The following is an 18,660-nucleotide window of genomic DNA, read 5'->3' on the forward strand; positions in this document are numbered from 1 at the left end:
GTTTTAAACTTCAACAGAGTACCCGCCTTCAAGGAAGTTAACGCTTGTCAATGGAGAGTGGCCAGACTCTGTACTAACAAAGTCATGGAGAAGAGCAAAATTAACCATGTAACTCTAAAGATTGTTTTTAATTTTACAGATATCATATATGCACACTATTACAAAATAATGCATCACTGCCTCGGCTTCAGAGGAAATTGATCATTTTAGCTAATCTCCTCTCAGTTTAGCTTTTATTACATACCATGTTGTAACACCTTTACTTACAATTTGAAAATGTAAAAAGTTCAAGTTTTTTTCTAAAGTAATCCTCGTAATTATTTTACAAGCGCCTATTACCCATACATATTGTGCCTTACGGTTTTCTTTTTGTTTATATATATAAAAAAAAAAAAATCGCGGCCCTGTTACAAGTTTTCTGTTTCCATCTAACCCTTTAAGCAAACATGCACTCTTTTACACATAAGATTAAACTGCTTGCCAGATGATGGCGTCAGCCAGATGTGCAAGTGCAACTCCATAGAGTGTCAAGGGTTTAATCAATCTTTCTAATCGATAGCTCATTTAACAGGTGCGCCAGCAGCAGAGGGGCCTAATAACCACCGGGCTAAAGCAGGCAGCTTTATAACATGAGCATACATATGACCTGAGAGAGGAACAGAGGGATGAAACATGCAATCTCTGCTTTGGGAATGATCATATACCCATAGACATCCAAGGGTGTGCTGTTAAGCTAAATACCCTGTCTGGGTTGCTTGAGATGCTTGCACCACTGAGATTACCTCTCCTTACAGTTTCTCCCTGCTCCACCACAGTGAGTATGGGGTCCCTCTGAGGGCACCAGCAGGAATGTAACGCTTCGTAATTGTTAAGTTGGTTGGAACTTCCGGAGTTCCTGAGGAGTGTTGGAATTATAGTTATAATTTCTATGCAAGCAGAGTTGGTGCTGGGTGCAGAGTAGTTTGCATGTATGTACGTGTGTGTGTGTGTGTGAGAGTGAGTGTTGCTGTATTTTTCAGGCGGTGCAGAATATTTTTAACCTCAGGAAATCATTCGTGTGTAGACTTGTGAGGTTCCAGTGTTGTCAGTTCTGACATAGACATGCTGTTTTAACCTTTCCTGTCACTCAAACACATACAAGTTTACACAAACATGCATACCCACTCCTCGTACTGTATACACACCTCAAAAGCCCAGTCCACAATAGCCCCTCACCTCAGCTCTGCACTCTCTCTGTTCACCCCCAGTGGGAAAGGGTTGAGGCCTTATCTTAGCAAAACACTCCACCCAAGTCCCCTCTTGCTAACAGGCTTTACTGGCTAATCTTAAGCTCAGACAAGCGCCTGGGCACTAGACGAAGAGTGAAGGAATGGAGCAGAGAGACACTGAGACGGGAAGCAGAAAAAGATCTCCCCCCCGATTGCAGCTGAATTATGGATCTGTCCCATTGTATTCCTGGCTCACTAATATTGATATATATACTGTGTGTGTGTTTGTATATGTTTATATATTCTACCTTTCTCCCTCACCCTTCCCTCCCTCAGTGCCTTGCGGTGGGAACATCACATCAGACAATGGGACCATCTTCTCCCCGGGTTACCCAGAAGAGTACCCTAGCTCAGCGGACTGCTCCTGGCTGATCACTGTGGCTCCTGGTTTAGGCATCAAAATCAACTTCACCCTGCTTCATGTTCATGGGCCCCACGACTTCATCACTGTCTGGTAAGAAATTACTGTTGCCAGGTACTGCAAATAATGTGTAAATACCACTTTGATTACATAAAGTGTATACTTTGTACCATAAAATGTCAGAGAAAACTGAAATCATATTGTAACCAGTTTTCTAGTAATAACCAAACCAAATTCTCAAGGCCAACTCAACCCAATGTGGAACTCTGTACATGTTTGAGTGTCATTGAAATGTATTGCATTTATTTGCAGATCATTTCTTTCGTTAGCGTCACCTCCATAGTACCTTTTTTTTCAATCCCAACCTTGAAATCCTTGTCACCCATTTCTACTTTTCAACCTGTTACAGCAACATTTTTCTTTTTCTTCCCGCCTTTGTTGTGAAAAAAAAAAAACTCAATCAAGGTCCAGTAACCTCTAATGCCCCTGCCCACTTCTCTCTTTTTTCATTTACTGTCCCTTTGATGTGACTGCAGTTTGTTTTCTAACTTATAAGTACAGTATGGCCTCCCACCACATATTCTTCAGCTTCATCATCTTTTACAGTACCAGAAATAGCTGCAGATTGAAAGTTCACCTCTGCCTTGTCTTTGGCTTTATCTCCTTCTTGTCTTGTGTCCTTGTCGTTATGGTCATCCTCACCATTTCCTCCTTGATTGTTTTAAGTTGTCCTTTTCAATGCATTCTTTTTAAAGTCATCAAATCCCTTCACCCTTTTTCTTTGTTTGGTAAGGTATGTTTAACCACATTAATATCTATACAAATGTAAAGGATAATAATATTGTGATTTGTTTTGGTCAGAATTCTTTTTTTAAACAGCAGTAACTTTAAATTGTAGGGAACTTGAGTGGCAACCCCAGAAACCTCTGATCTTGACAAATACTTCTGTGGGATTTCACTCCTCATGTGCAATCTTAAAAGCAGAAAAAGAAGTATAAATTATTATGACTTTTTTAATGACTTTTTTTTTTTTTACATCATGTTTTCTAAATACCAATCGCTGACATGTAATGAATGCAATCAGCCAATGAACATCATCAGAGCAGCAGGTGGAATGTGGTTCCCATCTCTGTAAATACAGTTTGTGTGTGAGACGAGAGAGGGAGACAGAGGGAGTAGGTTTTGGCTGGTGGAAAAGATGTCTGTGCTCCCTTTTTGTGTATAAATGTTTGTGTCAGGACGTTTATGTGGTAGGCGTTTGCCTGACTCAGTATCGAGGGGTAAAGCTTAATTTCATCACCTCCCTGATGCACTGCTGGGCCTGCCATATGTGAGACCAAATACAGGATTTTGCATGCATGATGGTTGCCAGTCCCAGTTGATCTCCTATCCCTGTGATGAGCTCCAAAGGTCCTGGATCTCAGTGAGACCGGAGACCTGACTGCCACCCATCCTGGCACCTCTACAACCACATGAAAATACCACATGGGGTGACATCGTTGTTTTACAGATTTGGCTGTTGACAGAAATTGGTGTGAAGTTTTTTTTAGGGGAGTTTATGTCACTAAGTCGACATGGAAAAGTGAGAGAAAGGTCCATCTTTTTATGTCTCTGTGCCGGCGACAGCCGTGGGCGGAGAGATTATGTTCTCAGGTTCTACATCCATCCATCCCGTCCTTCTGTACGTGATATCTCAGGAACACCTTGAGAGAATTTCTTCAAATCTGGCAGATACTTCCTCTTTTTCAAGGTTCAAGGATAAACTGATTAGAATTTGGAAGTGAAAGATCAAGGTCTCTGTAAGCTTATGTCTGTCTCGTTCTTGTGAACGATATCTTAGGAACACCTTGAAGGTGTGTCTTCAAATTGGGCAGAAATGTCCACTTGGACTAACGGAGGGACTGATTAGAAGTTGGTAGTCAAAGATCAAGGTCACTGTCAACTCAAGAATTCCTGCGCTTATTATGAAAAGATATCACACAAATGTCTAATAGGATAACATTTTGAGATGATGACTTTTTTTATTCAAAAGGTCAAAGTTTAAACAGATTGCCGCATCATAATGTTCTGCAAAAATACTTTTTTGGCCGTTATTCAACGCCATAACTCAGGAACAGATAGAGAGTTTGTGACCTTATTTCACATTTGGATGGGTACTGAATTGGTAGCCATCCAATTCAGTAGTCTTGGGTGCCCACCTTATAACTGTGGTGAGTGTATACATCTTCTGTGCTGCTGGGTTGAATATGTGTGTGAGGCATCCACATTTTCCACAAAAAAAACATTCAGTACCTTTTATTAAATTCAATAAAAGTCTTAACTACATATTTTCTAAGTCTGGACAGACATGGATGTAAACTGCATCTTGACTGGTGGGCGGAGGCATCTAACCACATGGTTATTCTAGTTAGCGTATTTTTGCTCTTCTGTAAACTGCCCCCACTGTGCTGATCTTTCCCAACGAGCTCATGCAGAGCCAAGATGGGGGACTATCATGTTCCCCAGTTTCCAGTTACCACCGCTGTGTATCTATCCACTGAACTACTGAGCCAAGGAAATGGGTCCCGTAATGGCAGCTTGGCCAGAGTGCAGTCAGGCAGCAGTCCCTAGTCAGCCGTTTCCAGAGCTGCTTGTAATCTCCCATGCCCAGTCTGACAGCCAAAGACAGATGGTTTTTAAGCCGAATGGTTGTGGCAGGAATCTGGGAACTGGCTTAATCAGGCATGCCCACGCCAGGGGACTGCCAAGGCTGGGCCACAGCTTCCAGGGACACTCCCATTGGATGGCAGTTAGCAGAAACAGCGCAATCCAGACCTGTCATTCCACGCTTATCTGTAATTTTTACCTTATTTCAACATTATCACCCAGAGCAGCCCAGAGTAATTGCTTTGGGTATGATAAAGTGAGAGCAGCTAGGTTATAAGCTGCTGCTGGAAGCTGCTTGACACTATCCTGGCAAGAGGCTTTGTTCCGTTTTCTCACAGATATGCGTCACGGAGCCTTGAGGTACTTTATGTTTAGAGACCAAGTGAGCAGTTGAGCATCTCCATAGTTAATTGCCATCACTATTTGAAATTAAAGTTGACCTGTAACCTTGTCTCCTATTAGGGATGGTCCACATGAGACAGCCAGGAAACTGGGAGTGTTCACTGATGGTGAGCCCAACGACCCTCCCAGTAGCACATCCAATCAGGTGCTGATTCGTTTCCGTAGTAACACAGAGAAGGGCGGACTATTCCGTATCAGCTATCAAGGTATGTAAATTACTCTTCTTACTTTATCGTTATCTCTACCAGATATTTGGCACATTTTGTGTGTGACCCTTTTCATGTCTTTGATGCTCTCAATAAAGCTTACAGACTGCAGTTCTGCCTGCCTCCCCCCATCATTCCTAATGCAGAGATCCTGATGGCAAGCAAAGAGTTTAAAATTGGTAGGTAGAAACCCACAATCACTTCTATCTAGGAACTTCTGACTTTTTTTGTGTTAGATGTCGGTCCCATCCTGATTTGTAGAATTGTAGCATTTTAAATAGTTTATCCCACTGTGAGTTCATATTCTGGCTTTGCCAGTTTATATTGAGTCATGGAATTCATGTTCACTAACTCTGATATTGACTACACATCCCATAAGCCAAGTTGGGTATTGAATGCAGACTGACCCTAAGCTACATAACCCAGGGGATTTTGAAGCAGCAGTATAAATGAATGATTATGACAAAATAATCAGAAAGCCAGAGGGATTTGAGGTGGGTGCACTCCTTCTCCCCTGTAAAAGACAATAGACATTATTTCCCCTTATCTTTTTATTTGCATACCTCCTTGCCGCATTATTATTCAGAGACACAAAGGCAACAACACCAACATAGTGTTTCATCTATAGGACCCCCAGTGTGGATTTATAATGGGACTTTTTTTCCACTGTTAACTTTTTCTTTCACTGAAATACACATATATATACAATAGATCATTTTAATTCCGCGTCATTTCAGTATCCTGGCTAAGGAGCACTGATTTGTGTATGATGACATTTTGAATTATATCAATCATATTTAGGGCTGGGTATCATTTTAATTTTTTCAATACAGGCGCTAAAACAATATATATATTTTTTTTAAACAGAGAACAAAACAATAGTCGCTGACCTTAAGCAATGGCTTGTTTATTGCTAAGGCCATTTGTCAAAAAGGAGAACCACTAGACGGCAGAGGGGTACTTTAATATGTTATTATTATTATATAACAATATTGTATGCGCTTTGAGCTTATGTGCAATTAAGCACACCATTAAGTCTTGGTGTTGTTGTTTCTCCTACAACTCTGACTTTAGTAGTGGCCATAGTGCCTGGCAAATTACACTGTGTCTTTATCTATGTTGGAATCTTTTCATGTGAAATACAGCCATGCATTTGTTATTTTTCAGCGTTTAAACCGTATTTAAGCCAGCTACTAGCTAATGGTAGGCTATCCTTACCTCCTGCCAAGTGTATTGTAAAGTAGCGCCGCATGCAGTGATGCTTCTGAAATAAGGCAACAAAATCTGCGTTGTCATTCGGTCCGGTAGAAACCGGTCGTTACCGGGTTTCGGTACCTAACCCTAATCATATTGATTGTCGCCACATCTCTGAACGTCTTTAACAGTACCTCTCCCTTCTCCATCTCTCTCTGTTCAGGTGATATAGTGCGATACAGATGTCTTCCAGGCTACCATTTAAGTGGAAACAGCATCCAGACCTGCCGGCTGGGAACACATTTGGAGTTTGAAGGGCCTCCGCCCTCATGTGATGGTGAGTAAATGCCTGAGAATTGAAACTTACTTATCATCCAGGGAAAGGCATGCCTTGGAGTAGCTCTATTTGATAGGTTGAGGGTTAAGGGCCTTTACATTCCTTTACATTCCAAGGTCTTCAAGCTCCTTTACTTTTCCCACCCATATTTATCCTGCCGGTCCAGGTACCGGGAGCTCTCCATTTTCATATTTCAATACCGCTTTCTCTTCTAGCTACTTCTAGTACGTATTTCTCTTGCTACTTTATCTTTTATCTCCCTAAAAATCTATGGAATATACAAATACTGTAAAAGGGTTTTGAGATGTCTGTGTGTTGAGATAAAATTCTCTGTGATAAGTGGTTGAAAGCTAAATGAATACTGCTGATTTTAGCTTAAAGTCTCATAAGATTGTCCATGTGCTGGTGATTAGATCAGATTAAATAATACTTTATTCATCCCACAATGGGGAATTTCACTTATTATAGCAGACATTTTTCCACAATAAAAAACAAACAAACAAACAACAAGACAAACAACAGACAATATGTAAAAAATACTGAATAAATGTAAAGTGGCATTTAAAAAAAAAATGGGATTGTAAAGAAAAGTCAGGTGGCCATAGTACGAAAAATATTGCAATGTAAGTAAGTGATGTGAAATTAAATTGAATAACACATAATTAAAAAATATAGCAAACCTAAATAACCATAATGTAATGATATTGAAGTATGACTATAATATAAATAATATTTAAAAAATATATATAAATACAGATATTACAAATAAAGATATAATAGAGCCATGGTGAGTGGTGGGTAATTGAAACAGGAACAGAAACTACAACATTATCTGGTGGTGCAGGTGTTGTAGTGTCTGATGGTGCAATATGTCTTTAGGATTCTGAGTAACAATGTATATGTATGTGTGATTTTCTAAACATAAATTTCAGCTTATCAAATAGCAGCAAACGCAGATGACACTGTCATACAAGCAAACGCACCGGCAGCCCCAACCGGCTGCAAGATGTTCGCGCATGAACAGATGATAAACGAGGATTTAAGACACTGCATGATCTGTTCCCATACACAGTTAAAGAAAGTCTGTTCCACAGTAGCGGTCTGCTGTTAGCCTCAACCGGAAAGCTAACGTTAGTTTAGCTAACAGCTAATTCGGGTAACCACTAGCTGAGACAGCATGTAAAAGACCCTCAAAACTGAAAATAACAGTTAAAATATATAACATCTGTTACATCAGTTCTACTTTAATTTAGTGTTTAGTGTGAGTAACGTTATTTTTAGACTGAATCAAGCTGTCAGCTAGCGGTTACCTGAAATAGCTGTTAGCTAAACTAGCGTCAGCGTCCTGGTGGAGGCTAACGGCAGGCCGCTACTGTGGAACAGATCGTGCAGTGTTGTACTGTAAATCCTCGTACATCATGATTATCATCTTGCGCATGCGCAGGCAGAACGGATCGTGTACCGGCAGTTTATATTAAGACACTGTAGTGTTTAGAGTGTATTTTATTGTTGACAGAAGAAGCTTCTTGAGATGCATCATCCTGACAATTAATTATCTCTCACAAATGTGTCGTGACACAGGTGACAACCCCCAAAGGGATCCTCTGTAAGTTTATTTTTAGCAGGGTTATAGGTAGCCCATATCATTTTGCTCTAATCATAGACTCATACACTAGTTTGAATGTTGCCTTATTTCTTGCTCCCATGGGTACTTTGTCTGTCTGTGGTCATGGACCCGCAGCCACATATCAGCTTGGTAGCACTTTCCATCTCTGTGTATGATATTTGGCTCCCATGAGGCTAAAGGGGGTTGCTGTGGCACTCTCTACATGCTGAGATATCATCCTCCCAGAGGAATCGATGAGTGCAGTGTTCCCAGCAAAACCGCATCATCATAATACTGGTGATGTTGAATGCAATACTTTTCCTCTGGGCAAGAGAATAAGTGCGTAGAGGGGTCCCTCAATTCTTTCTCTGCTTCACAATATAATAAATGCATATATTGTTCATTGTCTTGGTTCCTTTTTTAAAACTTCATGAGACATATTTTTTGCCCTGTCTTGCTTTGTCATTAGTTTGTGTCTCACTCAGTTTGTGGGTTATGTGGTGGAGCGAGGGAGCGTAGGCAAAATTTGATATAGAGGAAAAATATACAAATGCTCTCAGCATGAGATAAAAAAAGAAGAACGGTTAGTAAAAGAAAGAGGGCACTAAACGGGGAAGAAGAGATATGTGTAACGAGTTTTGTGTAAGTTAATAATAAAGACAAGGAATAAAGTACCCAGGACCCAGAGGACACTGAAAGTCTCATAATTCAATTGAGGAAAAAAAGGAATACGGACAATAATTTGTGCATGTGTGTATTTCTCCCTCTATAAAGTTTTGCTTTTTGCCTGGTAACTATTTATTCTGCTTGCTCGTGTGAAGGAAGAGGAGAAGATTGGTAGTGGAAAGAAGAGCCTAGGATAGGAAAAGAACAGTTTAGGATTCTCGGACATCTGTCTGGATAAATAGAGGAGAGACTGCTAGAGCAGAAGGATGGCAAGTAAGTGAGAGTAGAACAGGAGTTAAAAAGTGAGGTGGGAAAGAGAGACAGCGAGAGACTTAGTTGGAGGGCAGTGGAGAGACAGAAGTGCACAGCTCATTGAAATGCAGGGGACATGCCGGCTGCAGCTGCACCTATCAAATCACCACTTCTAGCTCTGACAAGCACGGCCCTCCCCGCACGTCGAGCTTCCCCCACCCCACACACATACACATCCAATTGCACACATCACACACTCATACATATACTGTATAAACATACATACAGCATGTGTCTGGGTTACACAGCAGTAGATGTTGTCACAGTGATAGTCTACCAGAGAGCAGCACTGGAGCCTACAGGCAGTTCTGCAGTGTTGCTTGCCCCTCAGCACCAGTATCCTCGCTCATCCTCTGCATTCCCTCCGTCTGCACTCCTCCCTCCCTCCCTCGCCACTTCCCTCCCCTGACTCACTAGCGTCAGACTTCTGTTCTTACGTAACACATATACCCTTTATTCCCCATTCTTTTTCTTTATCTTTTTCTGAGGCTGGCTCAAAAGACAACACCACAGTGCAACGCGTTGTTACGCACTTATAACCACAGGTGTCTGTCAATACCCAGATCTGTGATTTTCTGCCTCTGTCTTTTCCTTTCTCCCTACAGTGACATTATAGGCCAGTAGCTAAAAGCTGCCACCATACACACTTAAAAAAAAATATATTTTATCCAGAGAATTCTTGCAAGTTAGGTGGCAAATGTGTTTATCTTCTCGTATTTCCTGCCACTGGAACAACCAGTTGCTTTGCACAATATTTGATTTGCCTGCTATTTGATGAGGCCAGACCTAATAACCTTAACTACATCTGTTGTCTCCTGAGACCACAGGGAGTTCCAGCATCACACACACACACACACACACAGCAAAGTGTTGGTTGAATTCATTAATGAAACACAATGAGCGCTGATGATCCAAAATCCCTGTGTTTATACCCCGGACAGATTTCTGGTTAAAACCTGCATAATCACCCATCAAATTAGTTTCTCAGCTAGCTCGCTTTCTTCATCCCACTCGGTTTGTTCGCCTCCCCTGCCTCTCTGTCTATCTCCTTTTTGTTCCCCCGACTATTATTTTGCCCTAGCCCACTTCTTGCAGTTGTGCAGAATGGATTACAGCTGCCCCTTTTTCACATGTTCATTGTCATCCATGACTTCCCCTGAGTTGTAAGGTCCTGATCCACGCTAATGCTCATGTTGCGGCCCATCCCCTTCAATCAGCTCGTTATCGCTCTACAGCTTATGCTAATTAAATACCCACATGAGTAAAGGCATCTCAACAGCACTACAATTTGTTGTATTGTGGACCAATGCACGGTGTGTCCATACTTACATACTGGAGTGCACAAAATGTGCATGGATAAATGCAGGTGTGTGTGCCTGTGTGTGCCTTCCACCGCATTTTTCATTGGGAGACTGTTGCATACCATGAACAATCTATATCCAAACATAAGGGATGTCTCATAGATTGGTGTTCCTGCTACCAGGGTATTCCATTCCTTGTCTAATTGAAGTGAAATTTCATTTTGAGCTGTATCTATGTTGGTCTCACCTTGGGTGTTGAAGCTGTCTTTTTCCAGCTGTCAGATTTGTCCCCTAATGCCCTTTTGTCTACAGCCAACAGTGTGCTTCATTTCAAAGTGGATTGGTTTAATAAGTAGCAACCCATAGATAAGAGCCCATGTCTGTCCTTCTCAGTCAGCTCCAAGACAAGCTGAAGGCATTTTTGAAGACACGTTGGAGCTTTTTGAAAGGTCACCGACAACACACATCTCATCCTCAGAGATTTGATTGTTTAATGAACTTCACTCTTAGATTTGATGTGCTACTTCCCGGTGCAATCAGTTTCACTATCAGTGATGGATTTAAGCCTTTTGACTCACATTCTCTGAGGTGCTTGAGGTTGTGAATAATTTCACAGACTTGACAGTTCCCTGAGCCGTACAAACATTAGACAGTTCTAAGAGACAATTGCAACAATTAAATACACAAAATAACACAAACAGTGCAGTGTTCAAGTACAATGTAAAAAAAGGCATAAAAAGCTCCCCAAATTAATCTTTCTTGACTTATGGTAAACACAATTTGTAGATATTTAGCATTTGTTTTGTCCTAATGGTGGCAATTTTTTGGCAAAAAGTTGTGTCAAAGGTATTTGATAGGAACATGCCTCATTTTAAAATGCCTTGCCTACGAGTAACAGCTTACCTGACATTATCAGAGATTTCCTGAGGCAATAAATCCCACCTAGTTGACACACCAAGCAAGGTTAAAAAAAAATGCTAAGAATTATTTGCAAATGCTACTTAACCCGGGCTGTCTGCCATGACGGTTTTCCTGCGGATTTAATAATCTCTTCCCCAATGAACACACAGTGAGAAGGTTGAGGAAGCCAAGAGAACAAACACACACACACACACACACACACACACACACACACACACACACACACACACACACACACACACACACACACACACACACACACACACACACACACACACACAGTGCATTGACAGAAACACACAGCCCATCCACGTACACAAACAGAACTTGTCCCAGAAAGAAGATGCTGCTAAAATGTGATTTAGAGCTTTCAGTATTTCACCACTGTAATGGAGGACTTGCAAGTGCTGCCTCAGTGCTACCCTGAGGCAGAACAGGCTTGAGTATTCAAATTGTGGCACACAACAGGGGCATTTACACCCCCAGCTTGATTTTCTGTCACACTTGATTGTTGACACACACACACAAAATGTATTTGCATGTAAAAAACACCTGGTCACAAGCCCTTTGAAGTGGTTTATAATCACATTTCAGCATCTTATGGTGTGTTTTCTTATTTCTGCTATGATTATAATGGAAGCAAATTGTAGAGCTCTTAGCTAGCACGGCCTCAGTGCTCATTACGTATTACGTATGCGTGCAATACGTATGCCAAAGTTGGCCCTTAGGAGTCATTGTGGTTTAACAGTTCAAGAGACAATATTTAATTAATTTAGGTTTATGGTATCTTATTTAACTACAAAAAGGAATCACGAGCAAACTAAAAAAACAAATGTTTATCTTTCTCTGCTGTGGAGTTATTTCACATTCTACCTATTCAGCACTCAGCCCCATTAGGCGAGCCACAAAAAACAATGGGAAGGAAAAAAACAATGCTGCAGTTGCTTTGTGTTGTCGTTGCAGCATTGGGTTCCTTTCAGGTTGCTGTTTGTTTTTTGAAGTCCCACTCTGTACGTAGACAGCTCTGGCAGATTAAGAGGTTGGCTTCACAGCATCCCAGTAAAAACGCAACCGGTGCGCTGTGTAACGTTTGATAAAACAGACTGAAACCACAAGGAAATGTCAAAGGATGTCATGGAGATGTCCCACAACAATACCAATGGCACGGGGGAATGAGATGAGCGGATGGATGTGGTCCGCCCAGACGTGCCACAGCAATAGGGCCTCCAGGCAAGGAGGAAGGAATATGCTCATGACTGATTTAGACGGGACAGCTTTGTTTCCTGCGACAGCATCAGGACCAGGTTGACAATTAGCTTACCAATGCTTTTAGTCACATTGAGTTGCCCTCAAACCAATCCAATTTGTGCGGTAAATTAAATTCACTTAAAATAATAAACAACCATTGGAAGTTATGTGAGATAATGAAACAAAGAATAGACAAAGATGATCAAAACATTAGGTTAAATTAATTGAATTATTTTGTCTCTGCCTTTTTATGTCTCTCAACAGTGTCTTGTCCCATGAATGAGGTACTGACAGCTTCCACGGGTGTCATCATGAGCCAATCACCAGGCAGCGGTTTCCCCCATTTTGAGTCCTGCTCCTGGGTGGTCAAAATAGAACCTGGCTACAACATCACCTTCACTATAGAACACTTCCAGACCAGCCGTCAGTTTGACGAGCTTGAGATTTTTGATGGTGAGTAACTGCAGCTGTTATGTAAGTGAACATGTGTACACCAACATACAGTATAGTGTAATTTAGTTGAGCAGTATTATGATTATTTTGACCTTCTTTTTACCAAGTTTAACTAAGTTTCATGTTACATTTGTGGTCTGTTTGATGCCCACTACATACTGTTCTGTAGTCTAGTGACTAAAGGTCCCTGTAGTCTAGTGACACGTCCCCTCACATTTCCTTGGCCGAGGACCTATTTTCCCTAAGATCCACAATTAAAGCCTAAAATGAGCCAGACCGCTGGATTTACTGTCCCTAACAAAGCTCACTGCATCTACTAACAAGAAGGGCTCACAGGCTCCCTTTCTTGGTGACATCTACATCTTCTTTGTACATTCGCATACCATGCCTCTCTAAGAAAACGGCGGTCGTACACACTTGTGTTCCTGATTAGTGCTTTTTATCTTCTGCTGAGTGTAAGGAAACAGACATTTGCTAACCTTGGGGCTGCCAAGCCAATAATTGTGGAAAAAAGAAAGCTGTTTTCCACAATTACGCTTAGCAACTTTTGATTTTACTGCAAGTGTGATAAAATGTAGTTTACATAAATTATATTCTCTGTTCTATCACTTTAGATTTACAGAGAAAATGCTATTAAAATTACTGTTCAGATTCAAGTGTGTAGATAATGGAACACAGGGCGTTATTTTGAAGACCCAGTGCTAGTGGTGGTTTACGTAAAAGTGTTGGCACTCTTATTCTTTTTCACAAAATTTGATACTTTCAAAGATGGATTCTTCTTAACAATTTTCTCTCTCTCTCTCTCTCACTCTCTCACTCACTCACTCACTCACTCACTCACTCACTCACTCACACACACACACAACCCAGGCCCATCCAGACAGAGCCCTCTCCTGATTACTCTCAGTGGTAACTACTCCAACCCACTGAGCATCACCAGCTCTAGTAACAAAGTCTACCTACACTGGTCCTTCGATCACACTACCAGCCACAAAGGTTTTCGCATACGCTACTCAGGTAAGTCAATATCAGACATACATTAGCCTAAAGTTACAGGTTGTTTTTTTTTGTTCTATTTATAATTAATTACTTGAAGAACTGTGTTCTTCTAAACATTGTTGTTTATTCAATCTCATCAGAGATTCCTTTGGTTTACTGTGCCAACAAGACCAACATTTAGACTGCCAACTGCAGCTGAAATAGCTCAAAATATGACCCATCTCCATGACAACCAACCGGGGGCGGCAGGCATCTGCAGCACTCTTTGCTGTGCACCACAGGCCTGAGAATTAGTAAACGCTGTTTCTTGTATTGCTTATTATTCTTCTGTTTTGCCCTGCTCCCAAGAAAGATCTGGTAGTATACGACACCTGCATAACTCGTTTTGAATTATGACTCTGTAAATATTTAAAAGGCTCCCTCCGTTCTGGATCAACACCACTCAGCCAGATTGACTAATCGTCTCTTTGCTCCTCTCAGTGGAGTTCTCGATCTCCCCAACCGGATGTTCTGTCGTTTCTCTGCCCGTTTTGTTCTCCTGCCTCTTTTACTTTTTTAGTCCTTGCCATGATGGATTTTGCCATAGCAAGCTAAGTGACAGACAAACTAAGTGATGGCTTAGAACTCACAAGTTGCCATGGTCAATACGGGGCTGACTTTTGTAGTACCTTGGTTGGGAGAAGGAAACAGATGGCACAGGCAGATTCATGTATTCGGCTCTGTTATTCATCAATCTATCTTTTTTCTCCTTGGGCTGATCTTCCATCACAAATTTGCAGACATCTCCTCTAGCAACTGGCCATATCAGTTTTCTATTCATTCTCTCCATCCTCTCTCTCTATCACCTCATTTTTTTCCATTGATTCAATGAAGTTACAGTATGCCTCATGCCGTCACTATCTTCACTCACTCCCTTTGTCTGTATCACCATCCCCATCCCTCTCTCTTTCTCTTCCTCACTATTATCTATTCCAATCCAGTCACCTTCCAATGTAGATCTTATTCCTCTGAGCTGCAGGGCTGATTACAGTGAAACAAGCTGTATACTATAACAGACAGAGAGGGAAGGAGCGAGGAAAACAGAGAGAGTAGCAAATGAGTTAGACACAGATTAAAGTGAAGAATTGAACTCAAGGGTGGCTCAGGAACCGCCAGTCACAGTGAATGACAGAAGAAGACTTGCCAAGAAACATATAGTAGCTCACTTGGTCTATTAAATATCACTGGATTTAAACCTTGGGTTTTTGGGTGCTTTTCCTTTACCATTTAGCCATCAAAATGACAGGTGTGTCAAACATGACCGTTATACGTCACAAAATGTCCAAAGCCTGAAGTACACTTTCTGTGTATCATCTATTATGAAATCTAACATCTCATGAATTCTAAATACATGGTACACCACTGACACGTCTTTACGTATTTCTACTGTAAAGGAGTCAAATCTGATTGCCTGGTGCTAAAAATCCCCACTGACTTGAGAGGCCATTTTCATTGCCACGTGGGAGTGGTTTGAGTCGGAATTTACATTTTTATAGATCTGTAATTTGGTCTCAGTGATTAAGTATATTACACTTTTTTTGGTTCATGATCCACTTTGAGCACCATTTTCAGTGTCACATAGCCATATACTGTTATATTTTCTTAAATGTTATCACAATGTGTGTTTTTATTTATTCTCCAGTAAGTGTGTAGTGAATGTCCTATTATTGTGAGATCTGCATAATTCAACTTAGGCCGCAGAGTCCCCCATTCTTTGGGAACCATGGACCTGTTGGTGACACCATTTGGGATGATAAATGATAATTGCAGCCACCAATTTAGCCAACCAAGAAAAACAGATACTTTGTTCCTGTTATTATGTATCCATCAATTTTATGATCCTCCTCTGCTACCACTGGCAAACTCCTATTACGCTTTGCAAAAAATCAGTTTCACTTTAATCAATTTTTCACTTTTTGCCTCAAAGAGATTGCATTATAGCGCTTTTTTTAATACATATCCTCCTTTACCACGCCAAGCATAGAAGACAGATGCAAAAGAGATCTGAGGCTCTCTGCTACTGAACGCACATTAATCCTTCACCTCCTCCACACAAACGTGCATCATATTACATCATTACTGGGTTTTTATTAGGGCTGTAACGATATGCAATATGAAACCAAAATCACGACACTCAGAGCCACGAACCTGTGTTGCGGTGTGAGAAAGCAGAATCGCGACACACCCCTTCCAACTCCCAGATGCAATCCAATTTTACCTGTAAGCGTCCTCGAATGACGTGTCATGTGACTACCTTTCCAATCATGTGATGCCTGCCTGCAAAGTTTAAGCTAGTTGAAGATCATGAGGAATAGCCTAGATGGCAACTAACCCAGAGATGGATGACCCTCCCAATACATCAGCAGTATGGCAACATTTCGGCTACCCAGTGGAGAACAAGGATGGCAATCATTTAGTCGACAAGACCCACACCCTTTGCTGTAAGTGTTTTAAGAAGCTTCCCCAAGTGACCGGCAACACATCCAACATGCAGATGTATATCCTACAGCACCATGCTGAAATCAATTTAGCTAGAGCACAGAAAACCAAACCGCAGCAGCCTACACTGCCTAGTTTATTCCAAGCAAAGTTTCCAGCCAATTACTATAGAGCACAAAATATGACTAATGCAATTGGAATTTTTATGGCACTGGATATGCACCCCTATTTGTTTGTTGAAAAGGAGGGATTCAAGTAGTTTACTTAGTGTGCTCGAGCCCCGTTACGCATTACCAAGCCGCGTGCATTTCTCTTAAAATGTGCTACTAAAACTTCTGTAGAAAACAAAGACTGAGGTGGAACAAGGGTTGAGTACTGCTGAGTCCATCGCAGTCACCATCAATGGTTGGACGTCCCGTGCCACAGACGGCTAAATGAACATAACCAGACACTGTATTACGGCTAACTGGCAAATAGCAAACCCTGTCCTCCAAACCCGCGCAGTGTATGAAAGCCATACAGACAACCATTTATCGGGAATACTTAAAGAGGCTGTGATAGATTTAAAGATCAGCAGATCAAACATCCCCGTTGCCGTAACAACAGACAGCGCCAGAAATATTGGCATTGCTGTCGAAAGCGGCCGGATTTTCACCGCACATACTATGAGCAGAGAGGGATGTGCGTTCACCAGATGTCCCGACTCCTCAGCAGAGTGAGGAAAGTGGTCACATTTTTCTACCTCAGCACAACAGCTGCTGCTGTGTTGAAGGAGAAACAGGTGACGCTACAGCTGGCCTTACACAAGCTGGTCCAGGATGTGGCTACTAGCTGGAACTCGATCCACGGCATGCTGGAGCGCTACATTGAGCATAGGCATTAACAGACAAGACTGTCAAGAAGAACATTAAAGACATTGTTACTCTGTCTAATGATGATGTGAAACTAGCTGAGGACGTAGTCCAGGTTCTCAAACCTTTGAAAACCGCGACGACCCTCATGAGCACTGAGCAGATGCCGACTATTTCAATGATCGTGCCATTGAAACACAGAATCCTGGCCTCCATGAAGCACAGTGACTCTGACTCAACAGTAGTAAAAGACATCAAAGCTGCTATTGCACATGACTTCAAGGACAGATACCCTGATACAGACGGGGCAATAATTCAGTTTCTTCATGTGAGCACTGCACTTGACCCCCATTTCAAATTTCTACCTTTCCTTGATGAGACCCACCCATGACACAAACTACAAGAGTCTGGCTGAGAGAATTTTGGAAGATTGTTCAGAGACTGTGAAGTATTTGATTCTTTTAATATTAATATAATTCAAGTGCTTTATAAATCAGGTAGGCCTATTTAATAAGTCTGTATTCAAATACAGTCAGATAATAAATGCTGTACTTTATTAAACTAGCTTTTTTGTGTAATTGTCCTAGATTTCATTTCCTTCATTGTATCAACCATTATGCTGCAATTGTGTTATGGATTTTGTCTGTAAGGCCCAGACCTCCAGGGAAGGGACAGACAAGTTATCAGAGATAGCCGCCAGCGGCAGTGACTGTCCTCCTCCAGCCAAAAGAGCACCAATGGCTGAACTGTTTGAAGTCTTATTTCGGACAGAACAGGCATTGTCATCCAAGCCTTTGTCTGAAGTGGTGGATGAGGAGGTGCAGCCTTACAGAGCACTGAAGAGCCTCTCAGTGGAGTCAAATCCACTTGTGTGGTGGAATGACAACCAGGACCAGTGTCCCCATTTAGCCAAGTTGGCTAAAAGTTACCTTGGAATCCAAACTAATCTGTCCCCATTGAGAGAGTCTTTTCCACTGCTGGGGACATTGTCACAGCACAGAGAGCAAGCCTCTCACCAGACAATGTGGACATGATGGTGTTTCTGAAAAAGAATTTACAACTCCTTAAAATCAACTCCACAATGAGTTTGGTTTTCTTAAGAGAAAGACGTTATTTGTTTCATCTTTACTTACTTGATTCATGGTTAACAGCACAGACCGTAAGCCTCAGTTACCCCAGTGTGAAACAGAAGCCATGTAATTCACTTTTTTTTCAACAGTATTGTTACAAAGAAAACAGTGTTGTAGCTTTGGCTATTTATTTATATTATTAGGTATATTGTTAATAATTTGCATAGTTAATAATAATATTTTTTGGTGTTCAGTTTATACAGGTTTTTCAAATGTTATTGAATAAATAATTTTTTGTTCTCAAAATCTCTTCTTCCCCTACACACACACACACACACACA

General features: G+C 41.3%; 1 protein-coding gene across 5 annotated transcripts in view; it reads left to right on the forward strand.

The window, feature by feature from the left end:
• The window catches only part of csmd2 (CUB and Sushi multiple domains 2), a gene marked incomplete at its 5' end in the record, with an annotated part of 270,610 nt that overhangs the window by 217,125 nt on the left and 34,825 nt on the right, over positions 1-18,660 (forward strand). For all 5 annotated transcript variants that reach the window (XM_032535085.1, XM_032535083.1, XM_032535084.1 and 2 more), the window contains 6 exon segments: positions 1,545-1,722; positions 4,738-4,883; positions 4,982-5,062; positions 6,301-6,414; positions 12,733-12,921; positions 13,792-13,938. In XM_032535085.1, coding sequence (XP_032390976.1) covers positions 1,545-1,722; positions 4,738-4,883; positions 4,982-5,062; positions 6,301-6,414; positions 12,733-12,921; positions 13,792-13,938 — 855 coding nt within the window.

Source organism: Etheostoma spectabile, chromosome 14, assembly GCF_008692095.1.
Source record: "Etheostoma spectabile isolate EspeVRDwgs_2016 chromosome 14, UIUC_Espe_1.0, whole genome shotgun sequence".
Lineage (NCBI taxonomy): Eukaryota > Metazoa > Chordata > Actinopteri > Perciformes > Percidae > Etheostoma > Etheostoma spectabile.